Raw genomic sequence first — 26462 nt, 5'->3', positions numbered from 1 at the left:
TTTCAAGAAGAGAAGACAGTCTGTATCTCTCTTTTCCTCATTTGCACTCCTTAAGTCTCAGACACATTTAATGTCAAATAAAAAGCAAGTGTTTAATATTTATTTCATAAACTAAAAATTTTGGAGATTAAACTTTTACTGTAGATTCTATAATTGTGCCGCTAGGGAATTGGAAAAAATATTTTGTAAAAAGTCTCTTACAGTTATATTTTTCTTCATTTTAAAAGAGCAAATAAATCTGAGTGAGACATAGTTTGGTAAAACAAAACTGAGATTTGTTTTTGTAGTTATGCTGTAAATTCTTTTGAGTCTTATGTGTTTTGAACATTGAAGCCATTATTACCTACTGAAATGTTCCAGGTGAAAGCTTTCAGTTTTTATTACTCATTTTCCTGTGAAATAGCTATTTTTTGTAAATATAAGGATTGGAAGGGTGCTATGTTCTCCCTTAGGTATGTGGAAGTACATATAGATCATTAAATAAAATATTTATTATAAAGCACACAGTACGGGTCTGACACACAGTAGGAATTAAAGAACTGTTAATTGTTACTATATTATTTTATTTACAAAATATTTTGCAGGCATTGCAAATTTGATTTTGTTTCAGGAAAGTTCTTGATTTTTTAATAAATAATAATGACTTAAGTTATTTTCCAAAAGTGTATACCTCAAAAATAAATTATATATTTGCATATATAATTTATATACAAATATATATGTATAATCTGTATGTATATGTACTATATATAACTATATAGGAACTTTACATTGATTTGAAAGCTTTTTAGAACATTTTCCTTATAAATGGACACTACTTATTTTAGATCTTTTACTTTCTCTTTCATCCTTTCACTTCAGGTTTCTATTGGTAGTTTTCTATTACAATTAGATCATTTTTTAATTGGAAGAATTTGAGAAAAACATGAAATTCATCTAAAGACTATATAGGTTATTATATAGACCTAAAGATTTTGTTGGAAATGGAGTAAGTATGTCCTTTGGGGTCCTTTCTGTAGTCAAGCAAATGAGCCATAGCTTGATAAAGTTAAAACATTAGAAATAAATGTGTTTGTAGCTCCCTGATAGGCAATTAAACTGCAGTAATGACCTCAATGTAATTTATGAAATTAAACACATGAATACACTGTAATATATATTAGAACAATCAGACATTCATTTAAACTTGCATCCTGATGCAATATTGTTTTAGAAACTCTTGAAAAACTATTTACATGTAATATTCTGGAAAAGTGCTGTCCAGTAGAACTTTCTGTGCTATTGGAAATGTCTTCTGTGATATCCAAAGAGCCACATGTGGCTGAGTAACTAAATTTTCAATTGTATTTAATTTTCATTAATTTAAATTTAAATAATCATGTAGGTTTAGAGACTGACTTTTTTATACAATCTTTAAAGGTTTCACTCCTTTACAGTTATTACAAAATATTGGCTGTATTCCCCATGTTGTATAATATATCCTTGTAGCCTATCTTACACCCAGTAGTTTACACCTCCCACTCCCCTACCCCTATATTACCCCTCTACCCGACCTGGTAACCACTACTTTGTTTTCTATACCTGTGAGTCTGCTTTTTTTTGTTGTTGTTGTTATATTCACTAGTTTCTTTTATTTCTTAGATTCCACATATAAAGATATATAGTATTTGTCTTTCTCTGCCTGGCTTATTTCACTTAGCATAATGCCCTCCAGGTCCATCCATGTTGCTGCAAATAGTAAAATTTATGTTATTGAACAGCACATATCTAAAGTATTTTTTAAACATTTTTTATTGAGTTATAGTCATTTTATAATGTTGTGTCAAATTCCAGTGTAGAGCATAATTTTTCAGTTATACATGAACATAGATATATTCATTGTCACATTTTTTTTTCGCTGTGAGCTACCACAAGATCTTGTATCTATTTCCCTGTGCTATTCAGTATAATCTTGTTTATCTATTCTGCATATGCCTCTCAGTATCTACAAATTTTGAAATCCAAGTCTGTTCCTTCCCACCCCCTGCCCCCTTGGCAACCACAAGTTTGTATTCTATGTCTGAGTCTGTTTCTGTTTTGTATTTATGTTCTTTTTTTTTAAAGTCCACATATGAGCCATCTCATATGGTATTTTTCTTTCTCTTTCTGGCTTACTTCACTTAGAATGACATTCTCCAGGGACATCCATGTTGCTGCAAATGGCGTTAGTTGTGTTTTTATGGCTCAGTAGTATTCCATTGTATAAATATACCACATCTTCTTTATCCAGTCATCTGTTGATGGACATCTAGGCTGTCTCCATGTCTTGGCTATTGTAAATAGTGCTGCTAGGAACATTGGGGTGCAGGTGTCATTTTGGAGTAGGGTTCCTTCTGGATATATGCCCAGGAGTGGGATTCCTAGGTCATATGGTAAGTCTATTCCTAGTCTTTTGAGGACTCTCCATACTGTTTTCCACAGTGGCTGCACCAAACTGCATTCCCACCATTAGTGAAGGAGGGTTCCCTTTTCTCCACAGCCTCTCCAGCATTTGTCATTTGTGAACTTTTGAATGATGGCCATTCTGACTGGTGTGAGGTAATACCTCATCATAGTTTTGACTTGCATTTCTCTGATAATTAGTGATATTGAGTATTTTTTCATGGGCCTATTGATCATTTGTATTTCTTCCTTGAAGAATTGCTTGTTGAGGTCTTCTGCCCATTTTTGGATTAGGTTGTTTGTTTTTTTCTTATTAAGTTGTATGAGCTGCTTATATGTTTTGGAGATCAAGCCTTTGTCGGTTTCATCGTTTGCAAAAATTTTCTCCCATTCTGTAGGTTGTCAGTTTGTTTTACTTATGGTTTCCCTTGCTGTGCAGAAGCTTATAAGTTTAACCAAGTCCCACTTGTTTATTCTTGCTTTTATTTCTATTGCTTGGGTAGACTGCCCTACATATCTAAAGTATTAATCATTTTCTTCTGTGTATTTCCACCAATATGGTGATCATTGAATTATATGCACTATCACTGTATTATCTATGTCATATAGTTATTCACAATAACACTTTTCAAAGAATGTTTACAGTACTAGAGAAAAAGCAATAGTCATATTATGGTTGTTGAATTTAAAATTTGGATTCAGTTATATTTCAAAACATTAGATCACAACTTGAACCAAATTGTAATTTTTTTATATTATATGTCAGTTTTTATGATACAAAATGATGTATTTATATATATGTATATATTTACCACACTGTACAAACTAGATGTTTACTCTGAGAGCTACATTTGTTTGTAGAGTTGATTTTCACATATTAATGGTAAAATCTAGGGCAATTACTACAAACCGAACACAGGCATTTAACAAACAACTGGTGAATAAATGAATAAGCCCAGGTAGACAAACATTAAAAATGTTTTAGTGGCTATATTAACCTTTCTTCTGCAACATTAGAGAACAAGCAATGAAACTTCAATTTTCAACCCATGTAAGGGCTATTACAGCTTTGTAGTATGTTACACAAATAATTTTTCTTTTTTTCATTAAACTCATTGTGGTCATTGCTGACAGGTTTGATAAGACTTTTCGAATTTATTGGCAGAAAGACACATCTTTACTCTGGAAGAAATAATTTCTTTCACTTTATGTGGATGGTAGGAAAACATTATTTACTCTTACTAGTATGAAGTATCATATTGGTGTGACATACATTTAATATCCAGACATGAAGTAAGAGAGCCCCATGATTTTTAAACTTTGAAAAATCTACCAACTCCAGAGCTACTGAGCCACTGTCCAGTGTCTACAGCTGTCCTCACTGGGATTAATCACTATAAGGCTCTAGCCAATGTTGAAACAGACATCTCAAAATGAACTGGAGCAGGGAAGATGAAATGAAGCCCTAGCTGATGCATTTAAAAAGTAACAAACAAAACTTACAGGATACAATCAATATCCGAACTAATTTATAAGACAAACAACTTAACATTGGGAATGCTAATTTCATAACCAATGAAAAAATGCATGTAACCTTTTTTCTTTCCGTACGCAGTGAACATCTGATGATATGACAAGTACTGAAATTCATGAAAGTTTGTTGAAAGACAATTTCCCATGGGTCTAACACATGACTGCAGGTTTTGCAAGCAGACATACTGACTGCCTTTCTTTTTATAATATCTTTTCAAAAACTCTTGTCTGTATAGCAATCAGCCTTGGGAGATACAATGTCTTTTTTTTTTTTTTGGCTTACAGCCTTGAAAATTTGAGATATTTTTCCCTCTGCAACAAAGGACTGCCCCTTATAAAAGACTCAGTTTCCCTAACATCTGTCCTCTCCTGTAACATAACCCACTGTGTTTGCAGATGCCAAACACATCTCTGCCTCACGTTCTGGGAATTGGGGCATAGGGAACTGCCTCAAGAAAATACTGATTCTCTAGCTCTGCTGTCTCTGTGAGTGAAGTCCTCTGTCTCTGACCCAGAAATCTGCCATCTGCCAGCATTCATAAAAATGACTGGTTTATTTGTTAATTCACAAGTAGGTTAAAAATCTCAGACCCTTCACAGTTCTTGGCATAGTTTCCTCATTCTTAAAATTTTCTTGACATCTCAAAATTCTGGAAATCTTATTTAATCATTTAAAAATTATGTTTTTAAATTTTAGTCTCTTGTATGGATTAAGTCAGAATGTATAAAATATACACATACATAATTGGATTTCAAGTGTCTATATATAGAAAGTATCTATGGAAATAGTAATATTTATAACTGTCTATAAAAAGCCCTTCTATCTATAATATACATAAATCTATAGCTTGTTTTATGACTCCTGATATGTTCCCTCCCACAAACATCAATTCAGCATTATATTTTTTACTATAAATGTATGAAAATGACAAAATAGAAAATAAAATGATAGAAATAAAATAATTAGATAGCCTCTTCCGTAATTTTGGAAAAGAGGAATGCTGTTTCATTTCTAAAACAGAAGATACTATTAAGAAAATTCAAAACACTACAATGGCAATAGCATAAGTATGTTTATAGTATTTTTTTTGTCTAGGGTATTTCAATTGATGATCAATTTCCATGGGTAAAGAGTTTGGACAGGTCTCACAGGCTAGAGTCATGATGTTGTCCATCTTGGGTCTCAGGTGAGGATCCTGTTCCAAGCTCAGCTGGTCATTGCTAGAACTGAGTTCCTTGGATCTGTAGAATTTACAGTGGCTTTGCCTAGCTTTTGCCTTCAAGGCAAGTAGGAAGACACTTCTCTGATGCTTCCTCTTCTTTTAAAGGATCCTCTGATTAGGTCAGGCTCGTCAGAATAGGCTTCTTTTATTATTAACTGAAAGACAACTGATTATCAAATTAATCATGTGATGTCTTATCATATTTCCAGGTTTTGCCCATGCTCAAAGAGAGGAGAATATACAGAACATAAGCATTAGTGGGTGGAATCTTAAAGGCCACCTTAGGGTTCTGCCTAGTATGATAACAAATAAATATGTTATCAATAAAATACACATCGTTAATAGACAATATTAATAATGAGATATATACATAATTAAAAACTACTGAAATGGTGTGTTTCCATTAAACTCTTAATATGTATAGTATTATTATCCAGAAAATAATGTGTCCACTATTTAGCCTTTCTAATTTCCTTTCCTCTTTATTTTATTTCACTTGATTCCTTTTTTTTCTGCTTCTGTAAAAGAGTTTTCAACATGAGCCTTCTATGTAATCTGTTCTTCAGATATTTCAATCTATCTTATAATAAATAAATTAGCTTACCTTTTCATGACATTTTCACAGGCATATTTACATTTACAAATCTCTTCAAATAAAAAATGAAAAATAATTATACCCTATGAAATAATTCTCACGTGCCTATCAAACAAATAAGAAAATCTATTATTCTTTCTGTCACTAGTAATTTTATTCATCATTAATTAATTGAAGACATAGAATTTTAACAAATCAAATTTCAATGAAGTCTGATGTTCAATTACTCAGTGATAGTACTTCTAAACATCTTTAGAGACTTTTACAGTTTTGATAACAACCATATGTAAGATTAGAGAGAATTCGTTTTTAGGGAGAGCTGTCCCTTTTCCTTCATTTAAATATTTACTCAATTATTGATACTAGTATGGCCTCATGGAAGTGTATTTTATTTTATAGGTGAATCCAGTACTGCTGTTTTTTATACTGTTGCTCAGATTGTTCCAGCTCTGGCCTTTGGGAGCTTTTTCAGATGAGTCTCTGTGCCCTTTTGACATAACGTCGTTCTTTTTTGAGCACTTGTTTTCTTTCTGGCACCAGAAAACACTACAGGCTCATCTAGTATTTTTCCTCCCCAGCCTGGAATCAACCACTTCTTCCAGGAGTGGATTTCTTTAATCTAAAAATGGCTTTAGAAACCACCATCTAGGTACTAGATGTACTTACTACTTTCTGTTTGTCATTGCTGCTGGGTACCCTCACTGGACAGAGCAAGGACATATATGATGATACTAACCTATTTAAATTCCTCTTTCAGAGAAAAATAAGAGTATAGTCCCTTGTTACCCAAAGTGTCAATGGTCTGTGGATTAGCAGCACTGGTATCACCTGAGAGCTAGTTAGGAACCCAGAATGCCTCCCACACAACCTAATGCATCAGGATCTCCATTCAGCAAGGTTGGAAAGCACTGATCTAGACAGCAGGGTTTCTCTTATTCTCCTCAGCTGCAAATCGTTTGAGGAGCTTGTTAAAACTGCAACTTACCAAACCCCTTCCCAGGAGATTCTTGTTCGGTAGGTTTTGATATTCAGGTTTTTAACTAATACTTTGGGTTCTTCTTGTCAAGTAAGTCTAGAAAGCACTGGCCCACAGGTTTATCCCTGGTAGATGCAAAAATGGGAATGTCCTTAATGCTTAAGCTGGTGCTATTCTTGACATAAACCAGGTCATGTATTTCCCTACTGGTTCCTAATACTTTACACTTGGGAAGCACTGCATGTATCTCAAAGTGCTTTTGTATCAGTTATGTTTGAAAAATTATCTTTCAGAAATACGCATCATCACTCTAAACCTTCCTTCATATCATGTCCAAAGTTATCTTCCTAGAAGAAAGATGAGGCCATCTGACTCCTCTCTCCAAAAACTTCAAAAGTGTTTTCTTATCTCTAAAACCAAACAAGTTTTGTCTGGCATATACGGCCTGCCATGATTTCACTGCAGTCTTAGCTTTCTAGCCTGGTCTCTCTATACATATGCCCTCACTTCATAATTTTGTTCATTCTGTTCTCTCTGTATGATACTCTTTCTCCATTTCACCCCGTTTACTCTTACAGCATTCCATTAACGTCCAACACCAGCCTCAAATGGTATTGCTTCCAAGATAGAATCCTGGACTCCTGTAGTTATCTGTAATAACTGCATCAAGGTATGTGCACTGAACTTGGCCAGAATAGAAGTGTGATCAATTTTCTTTTTTCTGCCCTATGGTTATACATACATATGTGTTCTGACTGCATCCCTTACTAGATAATGAGAACATTGAGGGTAGAAATCAGGCCAAAATGGGATCACGTATCCTTCTCTAGGTATTAAGGCTAAATTGTTTCACTTTTCTCTTTCTACAGTTGATATTGATTGGCGATATATTTGTTTTATAAGTGAGTTAGGATGATTATGACATGTTGTCAAAAACAATCATACACCAGCTATACTGAAATACTGATGTGAGATTTTCTAGTTTGACAGATGAGAAGAAAAGAAAAACAATCTCTAGAGTATTCCTTATGATGGAGAGAGAAGAAATCTGGAAGAAGAAAAATAATCTATTTAAAGACATCATCCCAAACCTCCATTTATAGTGGGAACACTTGACATAACTGTTTTAGAAGAAAAACTATAGATCATTGTTTCAGTATATGGTATCTGATGCCTTACAACGTTCCTAGGTTGCCCGTAAGGATACTTCAATATCCGGTATCTCTGTCTGGACTTACCTAGCTAGCTAGCTAACTATCTTCGAGAGGCTTTGAGTAAGTGAACACTCAGGAAACATTTATAAATAAAGGTAGACAAGACTACTGAATCTGGATAAATGCAACCTGATAGGATGTATGCTTTAGTAACCACTGATGTATTAGAGACATTGGTCTTAATATATTCAACTCATGTTTTAAACTATTTTATTTCTCACTTGAATCACATAGGATTCATGTTGACTAGTGTGATTTGGGTTGGAAGTTGTATTATTTACAGAAGAAAATGTCATGTTTACTCATATAGAATATCAATTTAAATGTGTGATTTCAAGAAACAGTAATCACAAAAGAGCCCAAGAAACCAGCTATTCTGTTTGAATAAAAAATTCTAATGTTCTGATATCGTATCTAATTTTATCATCTTAAACATTTTCAAAGAAAATTTGCAAAAAACCATAAAGAACTATTTTATAGCCATTGCTTACACATATACATGTATAGCTAAATTAATAAATTTAACATGATGTAAATATTTTAAATGTTTCTTTTCTAGGACTGATAGTGTCCTCTTGTCAGTGGCTATTTATCTACTTCAGTTACTAGAACAGAGAAATTTTATGCTACTTATTGTACCACTTGAATAATTTGCTTCTAAAAATGTGAAAATACCTAGAAGTCAAACCAATAATTGCTCTAAACAATACAAAAATAAACTTTGTCTGTCAATAGTATTGTGAACATGATAATCATTGACAAAAAAATGTTTCCACTTATAATACACATGCAAATAATATCAATTGAACAAATATAACTAGGATATGTGGGACAGAGGGCAGACTGAATCATATTTGAGTGAATTATGGGCTAAGAAAAAATCAAATCTCAAAACAATGTCATCAGTTAAGTTTTAAATAAACAACAAAAAAGCAGTCAATAATGACAAAATTATACTAAAAAATGAATATATGTCACCTCTTGTTTAATAGTGTCACCATTTTGGTGACTAACATTTTCTAGTCTCTTTCTTGGGACATGCAGGAGCTAACATGTAAATTCAGGAGATGCTGAAGGCACAGAGCTTTATCTCTTTGATGCCTTAACATCCTTATAAGATCAGTGGGATTTATTCAAATCTCAGTTGGTTGCATAGAAAGAACAAAATGATCCCAGAAGCAGAAGATATTCATTCACCAATGTCCAGTCTGCCTAAAATTTAAGTTCAGTTCTTATATGATTGGCATATTTCATTTGTGTGTGTGTTCGTTACTAAACAAAACCTCAAGGGATATTTTTGTAATACTGTCATATAAAGAAAATAATTGTTTCTTAACATTATTCCTTTCTTCTCTCCTTTTTTTTTCTTTTATTTTCTTTTAAGTGGTAACTAATAGATAAGGTAATAGCAACTATTTCTGTTTAATAAAAGTGCAATTTTAAATTACTGACATCACTTACAAATAAAATGTTTTAAATCTTTAAACAACATTAAAACAGAAAATGAAATATTTTGACCCACATGAAATTTTTATTTATATCAAGGTCAAATTTTAATTTGTAGAGAATTTTTTAGAATGAATATAGAACAAAAGTAGAATATCAAATAAAATATTTTTTTAAACAGTAGAAAATATATCCTAAAGTTCCCAATGATAATTTAGTAGGGCAATATACTTTTAAAAGATAAGGTAATCACAGAAAGTAGCCATCCATTTTTACCTTTCTAATGAGAGAAGATGAATTAAAGTCAATTTATTAGAGTTACCAATGAAAAGAAAGTTTGGCAGTATAACATAAAACTTACAAGATTTGTAATGCATGCAACTCCATTTTAAAGCAGGGTAATTCCACATGAAAACAAAAGCCCATGTCATTTTCTAGTGCTGACCCCCAACCACTTTACTTGGTCAGAAAACACTAGTCCTAGAACAACTTCATTTTCCCTTCTAAATGCAGGAAAAATTGGTAGACAAACTATATGGCTCCATATTTAGTATGATTTGAGAAACTTAAAGCCACAAAATATCTGTTTCAAGCAGAAAACATACCCTAAATTTTTCTATGGGAAGTCATTTCTTCTGAATAGGAAGTAATCTGTTAAAATAAAAATATTGTACCAGTTCCCTATTAACTACCAGCACACTAGCTGAATTAATTACATAAAAGGGGTCAGCGTGGTGAGAGACAGAGCACAGCATCAGTATGTTGTGACAGGAGGGTTACAAAAAGGGAGCGGCCTCTGGCTTAGAGTGCAAAATGAAATAAATATCTCATTAATGAATTCTGAATATCCAGGGAGCAATAATTCTCTAAAGCAAACCTAACAAAGATCATAGAAATGGACATGACAGGTATACACCAAAGGGTGTTGAGAGCATTGGAAAAATACTCTCCATTTTACACTTTAGTCTTGGGTGTGCCAAATATAAAACACAGGGTTCTCTGACACAAGCCCCAGAAGCCTAATTTTGCTCACTTCATTAAGAAAAAAAAAATCATTGTAAGGATATGAAATAGCTCACAGAAATAAAGGGAAAGCCAAACACTAAACAGGCTTCAAGAAGATCTAGCACATAGTAATGTCAGGGATAAGAGAGCAGGGCCATCTACACGGTCTGCAGAGCCCAGAAAAAAGTAAAAATGCAAGGCTCCTTGTCTGGAAATTGGGAGTTTCAAGATGATAACAGCAGAGTATTAAGCCAAAAGTAGAACCCTTCTAAAAGCCAGATCTTGTGTCCCTGCAGAAGATGCAAGCCCGTGAATTCGGCCCTGGGTTTCAGGAATGAATGGATAAGATCTTCAAGGCTCCACCATGAGAACACATTAGCTACTGTGGTTTTCTGTCCCTGTGCTGTGTTGCTCAAGTTTCGTATTTCTGGGAACCAGAGTTTGTTTGTAGGCCAAGTCATGTGACCACACGAAACAAGAGATGAGGGGACCTTGTTCAGCAATCCCATGTTGATTGCATGCAGTCATGGAGGAGAGGAGGGGCTTTCTCAAAGAAAAATAAAGGCATTTTTAGCATAGGAAGGGGGAGAATTTCTTTATACGCACACAGATACTCACATAAAAAAACAAAAACAGAATCCATTCTAACACTACTCTGACTGGTTTCTAAGAAGTTTCCTGTAAGAAAATATCCCCAAATTGTTCACTTCAGTGATTCTGGGGAACTTTTTTTAAAAACCAAAATTATTTTCAGGTCAATTTCCCAATATAAATTATTATAGTATAGCTTCCTACTCTCCTATGAAACTATTGAAGAATAAGATAAAAAAGTTTTGGATGAAAAGAGAAATAAAAAGATAATAGAAATTACTCTGAGGTAAGAATTAGCTTATATTTTTCAATCTGTATGTATGCCCTTTAGAGTCTGGCTGAGGGAGCTCACTGAATTTTTGCCAAGCAGCTGTCTCTGGAGGGAACAGAGGGGTTAGGACACAGACTTTAGAGCCAAAATCTTTCTATTTAAAGCTCGGTTTTGCTTTTTGCATCCTGTTCAGTCTCTGTCCTTTAAGTTCCTCTTCTGTAGATTATTGATATCTTAGTTGACCATTAAAATATATTAAAAGGTGGTACATTAAGGACACAATTAAGACCATTCACTAAAGAAAACACTTTTTTTCAGGCATCAAGTAGATATAAAACAACTTCATATAGTCATTTTGGGAAGACTTGTTTTAGGAATGGAACTTGATTTTTATCTGAGGAATTTCTTTTTCCCTGTTATCCTTCCTTAAATACATCGTTGTCTCTGGAGAGCAAAGAGCAAAATGGAGGGTTTTTTTTTTATCAGTTCTTCATAGGTTGCGTAAAGAAAAGGAGTGGGTATTTTCTTTTTCATCCTCATCTCTGGTTCAAAGACAATTGAACATTGATACCAATCTGTGTTTCTGCTGCTTGTGTAAAAGAGAAACCATCCTAGGCCACCAGCACCCACTGTTAATCTGGTTTTAAATGTCAAGTTCACTTCAGCATAGAAAGAAAGAAACTGAGATAACATTCAAAGGGGAATATATTGGAGACAAAGATAGAGTCCAACAATCTAAGTGTCTGTGTCTTCCTGACAGGAGTTAGAAAAAGATTCATCAACAGAAACCTAAAACATTTTGCAGCTTCTGACTTATCTAACCTTGTGATTTATGGCCACATTTCCTGTTTATATATGTATGGTTGTAGTATTTGTCTATGTTCATGTTATACTGATGAATAATGGAAAGGTAATTCAGCAACTTTAAACTGAATCATTTAAATCAGTTTAGGTATGACACTCTGTCTTAATGTCATTCCTTTCAAGGTCTAGTCTCAGATTCTCTTACTGGCCTCAAGGATTTTTTGTTTGTTCCTTGCAGAAGATATTTATACCTTGACACTTGTATGATGTATAATCTATGCATAAACTGTGTGATACACTTTGCATTTACACAGATAATCTGGCCTGTTATTTATGACAACTTTAGTGGTTCTCTGTTTCAGAGAGAAAAAATATTGACACGTTTTGCCTTTCTTGTCCATTTATGATTACGTTTATTTTTAAAGTCTACATTTTTAGAATCAGCACCATTTGATGGTTCTATATGTTGAGACTATACTTTCACTATTATAATGTTTATTATTTTACCATGTAGCATAGAGATTTGAAATAAATTCAGCACCTTTCTTGGAGACAATTTTGTCATAAGCCAAATTATTTACTATAGGAAATTATTTACTGTAATATTTTACAAATCTAATTCCTTAGGATGTTAATAGTTATTATGAGTGCTCAATAAGTAATTATTGAAAGAATAAACGAATGAATATTTAAGTTTAGGAAATACAGTCTTACACAAAGTTAGCAGGATTCTTTACTAGGATTACTCAGCTATTATTATGCTAATACAACACACAAGCTCCTAAAGACTTAAACTTTTTTTTAAAAGGCATATTTGATTATTAATACTTTGTTAAAAATAAAAAGCAATTGTATTTTTAGCTGCCCCCTGCCAAGTCCATATTGTGCTTTATATCACACAGGGACAATCTGTTACAGGATTGGGTACACAGAGCAGCTGTGTTCTGTTTGCTGTGCACTGCAGCTGCAGTTTCAACTGACCATCAAGAGCAGACTGTGGCCTTGTAACCCAAAATGAAAGATATCTCTAGTTTCTCTTAACTGAATTATAGTTCACAGTATATTAATCACGGTATATAATATCATGATTGACTACTAGTTATCTTAAAAAGTGATATTACTTAGAATATAATTACATTACCAGAGAGTAGGTTCTTGTCTCGTTGCAGAAGGAATTCAGAAATGAGACACGGGGGTCAAGAAAGTAAAGTGAGGGTTTGTTATGGGATAGGACACTCGAGAGTGAGTACTGCCCTGAGTTTCTTTGGCAAACTGGTTACATAGGGTATAAAAATGAATGGGCGGAATATTCATTGGGGAGGGAGAAGTTTGGGGTCGTATTCCCTGATTTTCATCCCCTCTCCACCTTCCCGAGGGAGGGAGGGATTTTTGTCCTTATATAATTTTGATGGGAAGTGTCATGGCCTCGCTGCATGATGGATACTTCCTATCTGCAAGGCTAATTTTATTGTAATAAGGACATAATGAGCAAAAGGTTATATTCGGATGCCAGAGTTTCCCACCTTTTACCACCTTTCTTTGTTTGTCTCCAGGACACCTGTCACCCCAAAACATGTGATTTCTTACCAGTTTGGAGGTTTCTGCTTTTCTGTCTGTCCAAGGTCCCCCATTGTTCACAAGATGTATGGTTTCCTGCCATTTGGCCCATGACCCCTCTTTCTCTGCTCATATCTAGCTATCTGCCTCCTCTAATAATTGCAGCTGGTAATTGAAGAAAACAATGCTTACTTATTGATTACCAGCTTATTAATCTTCAGATACTTTCTAATTTTCCTTAATCTAATTTCAGGCACAGAGTTGTAACTCTTCAATGCTTATGATTCCAAAAGGCACTTAGTGTCTAGAATTAGGCTTTGGGACAACTTACTGGCTAGAACCTACTTAAGTATTTTTCATTTAGTAGGAATGATCTTCAAAATAAGTTGCATACTACACATTGTTTGCTATATTATTAAAAATGAGATTTTCCTCACTCAAACAATTGTACTTCCACTACAACTTTATGTTACCTAAAATAGTTCTCCCCAAGAACAAGAATCTCCATTCTCAGGAGGAACTAGATTTAAACCCAGAAGCTATGAAAATTCCTATTACACTTTATTCTTGTGCAACTATAGTTGACCCTTGAACAACATGGGTTTGAACTGTGCTGGTCCATCATACAAGGATTTTTTTTTTAAATAAATATATAGTTGGCCCTGCACATCTATGGTTTTCACATCTGTGGATTCAACCAACCCAGCATCACAAAGAATACCTGATCCAGGGTTGGTTGAATCCTGGGATGTGGGAAGCATAGATTTGGAGGGCGACTGTGGAACTCAAGCATACTTAGCATACATGGATTTTGATACCTGCCCAGGTTCCTGGAACCATGTAGTGCAGATACCAAGGGGCAATGGTACTTGATATCTATATTCATACTCCAAACTACTTTCTATTATAATTATTTCTGTCATTGTTGTTGTTTTAATTCTACTTGATATTATTCTCTTCTTTCTTTATCTACCTCTAATGTAATGACTACGTTTAAGAGTTTCACCTTGATAAGGCTCCAAAGGTAAATCTGAAAGTGCTCCATGGGAAATTGTGATATGTAAATCTGTTATTTAGGATTAATACACTAGAATTCTTAGCACATGTGTATAGTGTATGTGAAATTGCCATATATTAATTTATTCAACAGAAACTTGGAAATATAAAGATCACCAAAAAGAGTCTCAGCTTCTTTGGTGTTATTGGACCAAAAGGAAGAGGCAATTAATGCAGCCTGAGGTAGTGTGAAGGATTGGAGAGGACTTCCTGGGAGAGGGGGTGCACTAATTTAGGCTTAAAGGATAAGTATAAATTAGCCACATGATGTCAAAACTCATATGTATCCTGGGGAAAATTATGGCGAGTAAGCATGATAAGATATGTCTAACCTATTCTGCTATTGCACTACATGATTTGTTTGTCTTGCTAAAGCTAGCAAGACAAGAGTATGACCCAGTGGGCTGGAGATACAGTCCTGGAATCCATATATGAGTAGTAAGCCAGGCGATTTTTGTGTATGTGTAAGTTTGTCAAGGTATTTGGAAATACTTGATTTTGTGTAATGTGGAAAATCTTATTTTTCTAGTTGAAATTGAATATAAACCATCACAGTGCCTTTTGTTATTCACTTCAAGAACAGAATCTGGGAAATTTTGTTGATAAGCTTGATGTAGGTTTTACTAATTTTTCTCAAATTGGTAAAGTTGTGGCTCTAAAAATTTACTCAAAGTCATAATCTCCAAGTCTTTTAGCTTCAGAAAATGTTGGAGGTTTTACAGTTTCCTTGCCTCTGTGTATTATGCTAATAATTTTAGGTATTTCCTTTATGCCAAGTTACAGGGCAACAATTGATTTTCTGTTTGGAAGCACTACTTCCTGGATTATACTTTCATGGCTAACACTTATTACACTTAGATTGTTAAGAATTTTGAATACTTTTAAAAGGTAAAGGGCATAGAAAAATCTTTTAAAACTAGGTAATTGACTGTAGATTGTATAAATTTTAGCATATCTTCAATGGTATGTATCAGAACTTTATTGTAATTGACCTTTGCTGCTTATATTTTTTAAAAATTGCATTTTATAAAGGTTACTTAAATTCTTAGAGGCAAATTAAAGACATTCTATATTTTTGTTTTATTTTCTAAGAAGTTTCTGATATATGCAAATTATTGCAAGCAAGTATACAGTAACTTTTTAAATAAACATTCTTGTAAATTATATTAAAAAGCCCATGATGTGTTCTCCTTAAATGGTCATAAAAGGAAAATTTTGCACACAAGTTCTTAAAATAACGTCAGGTTCTAAATATATTATGCAATAATGAAATAGGATAAGGTTTATGGTGGTAGTTTGGTTCTGAAAGATGAATCAAATTCCCTACATGATGTGGATCTGAAGCAAGACCTTGGTACTTTTGTGACTTACGATCCTCGTATTGAAGGGAAGAGGGCAGGTAACAAATAGCACTGGGAAAAAAATTACTTTCAAAAACACAATTTACATCTCTAAAAATGATGGCTTATACGTTTTTATTCTGTTATACTACAAACATGAAACTTGTTGAAAAGAATTTTATTTTAAAAAAGAAAGAAGTTTAATTATAAGGCAAGTCATATTAGAGCTTGAGTTTGTGACTTTAGAAAAGATTACTTTTAAAGGCAAATATAAATTAAATAATAACTTTTCCTGTGTATTTCTTCCACTAAAAATACTTCAAATTAATTATAATGTGTAAGTACTCTAGTAGGTAACTATAAAATGTGTATCATAGATAACTATAAAAATTGCCTTGTATCTAAAATACACTTATAGAATACTACCACAATCAAGACATTAACTAGAATAAAATAATACAGTAAAACTCTTTCCCATTTTTAGATGATTTTCATCTTTATACATGCATTTGAAAGTAAATTTAGCAACAATTTACTACAATGAAATTGAACAGTTTTAAAAAGTTCTTTAGTGTCATAGTGAGATAATTATTCCTCAAAAATCAGATTTTATTCAACTTTAATTTGTTTTCCTTGTATAGTTCAGAATTTTCCAAATAAAATCACTTCCATGGTGTGCTGGATGAGAGGGTGGGAAATTTTTCCTGACTCCCCCCAAAAAGAGATATGTATAAGGAAAATGTTGAATGTAAGAGTCTGCAAACATATCAGAGAATTGACGTTGTTTGTATGATGAATTGCCTGGGAAACTAGAAAGAAGAAATTTAAGATTTTTAAAAACTTTTGGTTGATATCTGTTAGACACAGGAAGACCAGCCAGTCTATGAGTTTTTCTAAATTGAGAATCACTTGTACAATATCAGGGAAAAATAAATAAAAATTTGATCTCCATCTGTATAAAATGTTTTTGTTGATTCTGTGCCCTTAACTTTCTGACGGCTTGAGTGCTCTGGGAAAGAAAACCAAATATACTATTAATTCAATCATAGCATACTTAAAACTTACAGTATCTACAATTAAGTGAGAAATTACAAAATGAAAGATGTATAAATGTGCACAAAGATTTTGGTGTATATCTTTATATGAATGTACGCACATGGGATTTTTAAAACAATAATTTGAATCATTGTTTCCTGAACTTTATTGTATTTTCATCCCTGCATTCATTCATTCTAGTTCTTTTCCTAAGTGAAATGATCCTTAAACTGGATCTTAAATCACGTGTGAAAACAAAAGTAGAGAATGAAAGGGAAAACTATGCATGACATTAATGGCATAGTGAAAAGTTGCTGAACAAAGACAATCAACTCAGTCTTTTCTTTTCAAGGCTAAACAACTACTTTCGAAGTTTGTATGAGCAGGTTTACACTCATAGAATATCTACTTTCTTGAAAATTTCCAAGAAGGAAATTCTAACTTTTCTAGGGAGTAGCAGTCCTTTGTAATTCCCTGCGATTATAACCTAACATTTCACTATTTCAGCTTCAGTGAAAACAGCATAGATAAATGCAAGTATATTTTAAATTTTAACCCTATTAAAAGATGATGCAATATGGAGAAAAGAGCGCTGGACTAGAAGTCAGGAGACCAGGATTCCACACCTTCTAGCTTAGATCCTTAGAAAATAAATTTAAGTTTGAGCTCCTTATATATTAAATAGGAATGTTAAACTAGACCTATAATGCTTTTGCTAGCACTAAATTTGATTATTCTTTTGATATGAGCATTGCATACAATTGTGCAAGGTTTTGTGGATACATTAATGAACAAGAAAAATAAGCGCTATTCATATTTCCTTTGAATTGCTAGTCTCAAATATAGTCATTAAACAAATACACAATTAACTTGTTATCCTGCTGTTATTTCTAGATTTACTGTTCTTATTGGAATTTATAATTTAGTGGTGATACTAGTTAGAATGCTTTCTGCTTCAAGTTAGAGAAAAACCTAACTCAAAGTTCATTAAACAGTCAAAAAATATGTTATCTTCTCTAACAAGAAATCTAGAGATAGCAAGTCTCTAGTGTTGAATAACTGAGAGAAATAGTGACATTATATGGAGGCAGGCCTACCCAACTTTTTTACTTTTTGGTTTTCCCACAGCTGAGTTTTTGCCTGTTTGCAGAGTACACCAATAGTTCCAAGTAGTACATCAAGCCAAAATATGTACAGGAAAGATGGCCATCTCTTTTCTGTGGGTCTCCTTTTACCAGAGAGGAAACAGTTCCTTGAAGATTCCCACCAGATTGCCTGTCATTTCTTGGAGCCATAGGAGAGCCAGCATTTGAACAAATTACAGAGTGTTTTGGTTTTGGTTTTTTTGCTTTTGTTTTAAAGAGTCAGGAAGGTAGTATGAGTGAATAGGGACAAGCAGCCAACAATACCTGCTATAATAATTTTTTCCATTCAGAAATTATATCAATTAATTCTAGAATTGAGTTTCCATTTTAGTTATTTTTTAATAGTTTTTATTTCTCTGATGAGAGTAAACATCTATTTATTCATTGTGTTCACTTTTTCTTTTAAGACTTTGAACATATTTATCATAGCTGCTTAAAATCCTTGTCTGCTAATTCCCATATAAGGGTCATCTCATAGTGTCTATGGATTGTTTTCTGCTGCTTTGCATATCTATTCATTTGCCAGACATTGTGGCTTACATATTTTTGAGAGTCTGTATTTTACTGTCTTTCTTTAGAGAAAGAAGAGTTGTTGTAGCAGGCAGTTAATTCACAAGTAGATCAGATTGATTTTTTCAGAGTTTTTTTAAGTTTGGAAGTCTCATCTCTCCTAGCATTGCACAGCTTCTTTGTCAGTGGCAGGTACTCTTTTGTGTCTGCATAAACATGAAAACTCCAGCTTGTTTTTACAGGCTGTATCCAAGTTCAACACCCTGAAACCACCACAGTGGCAACTCATATAACTATTGCTGTTTTAATTTTGCCCTTTGGCGCCTGGAAATTTTTCTGTCTTTTCCTCCTGTACTACAATATGTTTAAAAATAAACATGATTATAATTTATCCAGTGTTTCGCTGCATTTAGAACACGAGGTAGAGTGTAGGACAGCTTAGTCCAATGTGTTCTCAAGGGTCTCCTCAAATTATTTTTTTACACTGCATCTGGGATAAATGCTATAAAGGAAGGCACAGCATGGAAAAGAGGAACTGGCCTATGTTTGAAGGGTGGAGTACTAGATGCAAAGGAGGTTTCCTGATGAAGTGATGTATTTTAAAATGAGACCTGAAGGTGGATAAGCAATGCTTTTTCATGCAGATAGAAAAACACGTGCAAAGTTCCTGAGGCAGAATGGAGCTTGGCACATTTCAGTGCCTGAATGAAGGACAGTGTAATTGGAACTCAAAAAACTAGGAAGCAGTTGTTATAAGATGAGGTATGTGAGGTAAACAGTTGCTAGTTAACCTTTTTGGTTTTGTTAAGACGTAAGGATTTTATCTGGTCTTTCCCCATATTTTGCCTTTGCTCTACCTATCAGTTCAGCTAGTAGCATAATCCTTCTCACATGTGAATTCATCTCAATGTAAAATGATATGAATTTACATGTCAATATCACCCAGTTCTTATAACCACTACTATACTACTGTGGAAGGATGGATATTTATTTCATCCCTGCCAAAAGTACAGCTAAATATGAAATTATGAAATAATTTCGGATACAAGCCCCATAAGATGGCTGCTGTCATGCTGTCTGTCCATCCCCTGTCCAATCTGACCCTTCCTCACCCTTACCTTATGTTCATGATTGCCTCCTCTTCCTAAGCTGACAGTTTAACCAATAACTACCTGCATGCTTGGCCAACCCCCAGCTAAAGATTATTTTAGCCTTTGGACCAGAATGGATCCAGTATGTTCCCTCATCAACAGGCAACAGCAGCCCTCACGACAGGTGCTAACTCAGAGCTGTGAGAGGCGTGCTCCAGCAGTCATCTGGCAACCTACGAGCCCTTCTAGTGTCATGCCCCCTATAACTGATAGCCTCCTCCCCCAGGTAGCAAACATCACTGCTGTGTCCTGCCTGCCATCGGTAGTACACGGTGGGGTGTTTCTCCAGGACCTTTGCTTCTAACTTGTAATATTCCCTGTCCAATAAATCACTAATGTCTCTGTCGCTGACTTTGGGTTCTTTCTTCAGTTTCACGGCTGGGCAGCTGCAAGGATTGCAGGACTGTGAAGCACAGCCCAATAACAAGTTGTTTTTTTTCCCCTAAAATGACACTTTCATATAAACGATCTATTTTGAAAGAGACCATGAGCAAATGCATAGTTTATTCATCAACAATAGACTTTTTATAGTTAGTTCCTTAAACAGACAGTTTTATTAGGTTCTGGGAAGCCAGTTCATTAATACAGGTTCATACCTTTGTGCTTGTCTTTGAAGTCTTCAAAGCTAAGATTTAATTTGCCATAAATGACCTGGCCCTTTTTGAAATGAGGTTTAAATGACAATAAGTTTCCCAAAGTAAGGCTTCTTAAAACATAGCATTATTTTCTGCAAATTTACTTATGAAGCTTTGGAAGGCAGTTGTATGCATATGCATTTATTATGCTGGACAAATAGAGATTACTTTTGCTTTTCACTCCTTGGAAATCTACTTCAGAAATCATAGCCACATTATAAAATGCAAATCACTGAGATCCCTTATGGCCACAGATACTCACTGTAAGGAAAGGTGTCAGTGCACTAAATAAGTAGTTCCTATGACAGATAATAGCATCAATCCTTTGTAACTGGCATGATTTTGTATTTTGTTAGTCATTTGGGCCATTATATTGGGAAGTTTCCAAGTGATTTGAAGAATAAATGTGGGTGGGAAGAAAATTTCTCACTATCAAAATGATAGGGCCAGTTATAACCAAATGAGAAAAAAAATCAGGAAAATACTTTCATTTTTTCTTCCTGGTAAGGAAAAATTCTTTAATCACTCTATGGTTTATGTCAAGATATATATTTTCCCATTAAGCTTGTCTGTCATACTAAAAATAGAATTGCAGCAGAACTTTTGAAGTAGCTTGCTAGAAAATTCCTTTCACACAAGGGATCCGAGTGACAAAAATGCAGAGCCAATTTACCATAGTAGTTTAAGTCAAATGTTTTATTTTTATTTTTTTTAAAATTTTATTGAAGCATAGTCAAATGTTTCAAATACCAATTACAACTCTCTAGTCTCAAGGTGAAACTTTCAAGAATATATTTAATGTAATGGTCATGAGTTTTGCTGTTAATTTTACTCAAAAGCTTTATTATTTTGATACTTATGGAGTGAGAAAAATTCACAAATCTCAGTGCGACTTTATCTAAATGTTACTAAATTTTAAATTATAAAGACTTGGGTAGCATTTATAAGCAACAAGGCAAGTACAAATATTACTGAGCAATTCTACCAAAGACTTGTGGAGTTGACACAGACAGGGCAAAGTGTATATGAATGTGCTCAGTGGAGATTACATTGTTTTTGTTTTTTGTTTGCGGTAGTTATGGTGATTAATGAACCACTGTGTGGGGCCTCAGTATCTTACCCTTTGTGTGTGTGCGTGTGTGGAGTTAAGGGACTATCTTTTTTGATATAAAGCATGCTTCTTCAGAAACAATAATAATTCATAGTGTTGGGAGACAGAGAGCTATATATTCTAAAGTACATGACTTGTATTATCTCATGAGCTCTGCTGATGCAAGAAGAGAGCACCTGATCCTAGCTCTGCCCTCCTGGCCTTTTTACAGGTTGTCTGTGCTAGAAGAACTACGACCTCATATCAGAGACTTTGCTCCTTTTCTTGTCAATTACATGGATTTTTTTTTTTTTTTAGGTGAACTTGTCCAGAGATGCAGGAGTATTTTTGGCCCATTCATAGTCTATTATTAAAAACACTGATATTCAAAATACTTTAACAATTGTAAACCCCAGGCACCAACCAATTAAGAATGGTTTTGATTACTGTAGCCCACTGTTTTTCACATAGAAATAAAATGTTTCAAGATAAATGGATTTGGTTTTTGTATGTGAAAGAATATTAGTTGTTATTTTTCAGTATCAATTACTGAGAAGTTAATAATCGTGGTGAGCCTCTTGAGGTCAGTGACAAAATCCTATTAATCTCTGTAACATCAGCTACTATTGCTCTGCTGTACACAATGTGGATGCTTCCCATAACTGTGAAGTAATACCATCATTCTCTCTCTTGTTGGAATTAAGAATGGATCCGAACCTTTGAAGTATAAAACAAATGGCTAATTTTATATTCTAAATACATTTTTGCATATGGCCACTTCTTACTATCTGAGATGGCAATGATCCTTCCACGTGTAAATGTTAAGCAGTAATCCTCAGAACCTCAGTAATTTCTGGAAATTAATCATAGGACTTCACACTGGTGTGGTTTCTGAAAGATTTTCCAGTCTTTATTGATGTTTAGATACATGATTGGACAAACAGGTTCAAAGAAGCAGCAACCTAATTAAAAGGGATTATAAAACTGTTAGTTTAATTATTTTATTGTAAGAGTGCTGGGAAATTTCAAGCTGTGGTTGGCAGTCCTGCAATACATAACAATCCACCGTGCAGAAAATTTCCTGTGTACAAATGAGAACTGTAGGTATAGATTATTGCAAAGAATTATGTTTTGTTCACTCACTCATTATTGTATTCATTTATTCCACTTCAGTTATACAATTATGTACTGAGTCAGCCTAATATGTGCCAGACACCAGGCTTGTTCACAACTGAAACCTGGTAAATCTTTAAAAATTTTATTATAACTAAAATGCTGTTACACATAACATGAATTCTAATTTTTATATTTCATTTTATTCTTCTTGGTCTTAGAGAAAATAGCATGAAAGACACTAAAAGAAAATAAAAAACCTTTAAGAATAACTTTATAGTTCACTACAAGTTGTGTGTAATTAAAATGAATCAGTCATATCAGATATATTTTAAAAGTGAAAATATAAATGATTCTTGGTGTAATTGTAGGTACGACTTGTTTTTCAATTTCTGTTTTTGTTCATTTGCTTGCTTATTTTTCACATGAGATGCAGCATCTTGTAGTGATTTAGAGCTTGAGTGCACTGCCTGCATTCAAATCTCAGCTCTGTCCCTTGTTTGCTCTTTCCCCATCAGCATGTAACTTAACCTCTTTGAGACTCAAATCCCTCAGCTGTGAAGTGGAGATTATAATACCTCAAAGAGTTGTTATGAGTATTAAATGGCTTAGCATATGTAAAGGCCTTACAGGACTACCTGAGATATATTAATTATTATATATTTGCACACAATATGGTTAGTAGGGGAAAAAGTCTTATCTTGCTTATGTACTTAGGTTGAATCCTCTTAGGTCTACTTCTTAATAGCTATTTAACTTAGAAAAGTTACCTGTCTGGGTCTCTTTCCTGGTATATAAAATTAAGATACTCATTATATCTACCTATTAGTCTTGTTCAATGTTTGAATGAATTAGCACACATGAAATGGTTAGCACAGTACTTGCCCCATAGTCAGTCCTCAAAAGATGTTAGCTATGGCTGTTTATCTATTATTTAATTATAAATGTAAGGTGGGGATAGTATTTACTATCTTATCACTTCAAAAGACAATGGTAATCAATGTGAAGACAAGTGAACAATGGTGTGATGCAAAAAATGTGTTTTCTTTACTAATTATCCAATACTTTATAAATTAAATTATAGTATTAGTGAATAATCAGATGGATAAAATTAACTGAAGATATATATATTTTTTTATTCGCATCATTGCCTGACGTTGGTGGCTGGCTCCAAGGCAACTCTGTTTTTTCTCAATTTAGGTTGCCAAGTGACCTTGTCATATAATTCAGTAAATAATATACATAGAACCTATAGAAATTGAGCGTAAATCCTAAACTATTATTTCATAAATATCCTGAGCTATGTTATAATGTTAATTGTCATTATTGTGTAGGCCCCTTGGTTTTAACAAATGGAAACAAATTTAGACAAACACATGAAAAATGATTATTTTCTTAAGCTCCTCTTTTCATACTTTTTTTAGATCTGCCTGATAGATGTGTTTGGAAAATTATTAATCTTAATATCTTTTCTGTATATATACATTCAATCTAAGCATGTTAAATTGTTTTTAAAATGCATTATTTAAAAATAATTGTTGAAAAACAATACTTATGACTGAACAAATGATATTCCCTGAGGCCCCTATTACTATAAATGTCATATGTTAGGTTAAAAGAAAGAGAAAAATCTATAAAAATAACAGATATTCTTGAACTGTTAATTTTGGCCTATAGTTCCAAACTGTGAGTCACCACTTATACCAAAAGCATTTGTAGATGAAATAAGAAATGAATCTTTTATGTATTTTACAGCCTGGAAACACCACCAAAATAACCAAAGTTAGCAATTTTAATAAAGAAAATAATAATAATGATAATAATTGTTCATTATCAAGTAGAACAAAATAAATATGTTTTTTCATACATTACTATGCTAAAATTTTAATGATTATTTGATAAGCATGCTAATTACATATGGAGTTCTGCATTTCACATTTATTTCACTATTTTCACATAAAATCCTGTGCATACTAGTCAATCCGGAAATGGTCATTGTTTGATTAGGTAAATTAAAATAACAAAAATTATTTTATCTCAAGTTTTGGTTTCATAATTTTTTCTTCCCAGTTAATTTTTAAGCATATTTTTGTAAAATCTCTATATAAAATTTCTTTCAGTGATTTCTTTTGACTTTCAGCATTTTTAAAAGTTAAAAATGTAAACACTTATCATGTGTAATAAAGTGTAAACATTGTTACCATATTTAATAGAAGTTCTAGTTGGCGAAAAAAATTCTGTAGCAGTGATTGTCATTGAATCTTACCACTACGTATACAATTGACCCATTCCATAATTTCGACAAAGGTTTCAGAATTTTCAAAGATTAATATGAGGAGATAATGAGAGTCATAAAGAAAATCTTAAATCTTTCTAGCTCACTACTGACATTGATCAACAGCTTGGAAAATACTGCTCTGAAATATGCTGTATAGTAATTTTTGTTCATTTTTTGTCTTGTTAGGAACCTGTCCCTGAAATTAACAAAAGACAGTGATCAGGAAGCCAGGTTTTCCCATGTGAGCCGAATGCCCAGCAGTCCATCTGCAGATTGGCCCCTGCAAGGTGTGGAGGAAAATGGAGGCTTAGATTCTCTGCCATTCAGACTGATGTTACAGGACTGCACAGCCGTCAAGACCTTATTATTAAAGATGAAGAGAGTTCTTCAAGAGGTAATGGTTTTCTCTAAGATTAATGTCTTTCAGTGCTGGTAGAAAGGGAAGTCTGTAGACCTAGTTAGTCCCAACTTATGTCAGTAATTGTATAACTTGGGGCAGGGCTCACGCATCCTCATGGAGCTTAGTTTTTCTCATACGTCAAATGAAGAGTTTGTAGCTCCAGTTTATAAGGTACTCTTCAGCTCAAAAATTCTAAGATTCTGCAGAGGAATCTAAAAAGAAAAAAAAATGATACCAAGCCTGGGAAAAGTCAGGTAAAGAGAAATGGGCAGCAGCTATTACGTATGTTTATATGTTACTATAAAGCTATTGAGAGACCTATTAAATGGACTTCACCTTAATGATACTGAGCTTCTGTGTGATACCATAAAAGTAGTTTATTTACTCATTTTTGTCCCAATAACAATTAATCTAGTAAAACTTTATCTGAATGTTTGACTGATTTTGCCCATTAAATACAGCTGCCCTCTTGCAGCTTGTGCTGTTAGATGATGAGCAAGTCAGGAAAATGTACAGTGGAGTCTTTCATCTTTATGTCCAGGAATCAGCCATTCTTTAGGATTCAAGTGTGTTATATATATATATATATATTTTTTTTTTGTAGTTACAAGTTATTTTCTTTGAAGGATTTCTATAAAAAGTGTATACAGTATTATCTCAAAGATACAAAGTGAGGGGACAGAAATTTTAAATGATTTTCCTCGAGTGGGTGTGAATTCAGGACAACAGCCTGAGATTCCTGACTCCCAGTTCAGTGACTTTTTATTATATGCCGTTATCATTTAATTGATTTCTTGTTATTGATAAGAGATATTAGTAAATAATGTGAGAACAGAAAAATATAACTATTAAGTATGATTAGTATTATGGCTCCCTTACAATGATGATCATTGTAACACTGATGATAGTAATGACATTAGCAGCTACCACTAGAGGCCAGAATAGAATCAGGCAGAGAGAAGAGCATTTAAGAGAAATGATTGTCATAACTGCTGAGGGCATCCAGTCATGTGTTCTGATCAGTTGTTAAGTTGAAAATTGGCAGAGATCTCTGCATCCCTTACCAGCTTATG

The 26462-nt window shown here is 33.6% G+C and overlaps 1 protein-coding gene across 5 annotated transcripts in view; it reads left to right on the top strand.

Annotated features, from left to right (window-relative positions):
- CCSER1 (coiled-coil serine rich protein 1) overlaps positions 1 to 26462 on the top strand; it is a 1104264-nt gene that overhangs the window by 373612 nt on the left and 704190 nt on the right. For all 5 annotated transcript variants that reach the window (XM_031469432.2, XM_064484846.1, XM_064484851.1 and 2 more), the window contains exon 6: positions 25176 to 25383. In XM_031469432.2, coding sequence (XP_031325292.1) covers positions 25176 to 25383 — 208 coding nt within the window. The remainder of the gene's footprint in view (positions 1 to 25175; positions 25384 to 26462) is intronic.

Source organism: Camelus dromedarius, chromosome 1 (assembly GCF_036321535.1).
Source record: "Camelus dromedarius isolate mCamDro1 chromosome 1, mCamDro1.pat, whole genome shotgun sequence".
NCBI lineage: Eukaryota > Metazoa > Chordata > Mammalia > Artiodactyla > Camelidae > Camelus > Camelus dromedarius.
The sequence above is the reverse complement of the archived record's forward strand: the minus strand, read 5'-3'. Positions and strand labels throughout refer to the sequence as shown.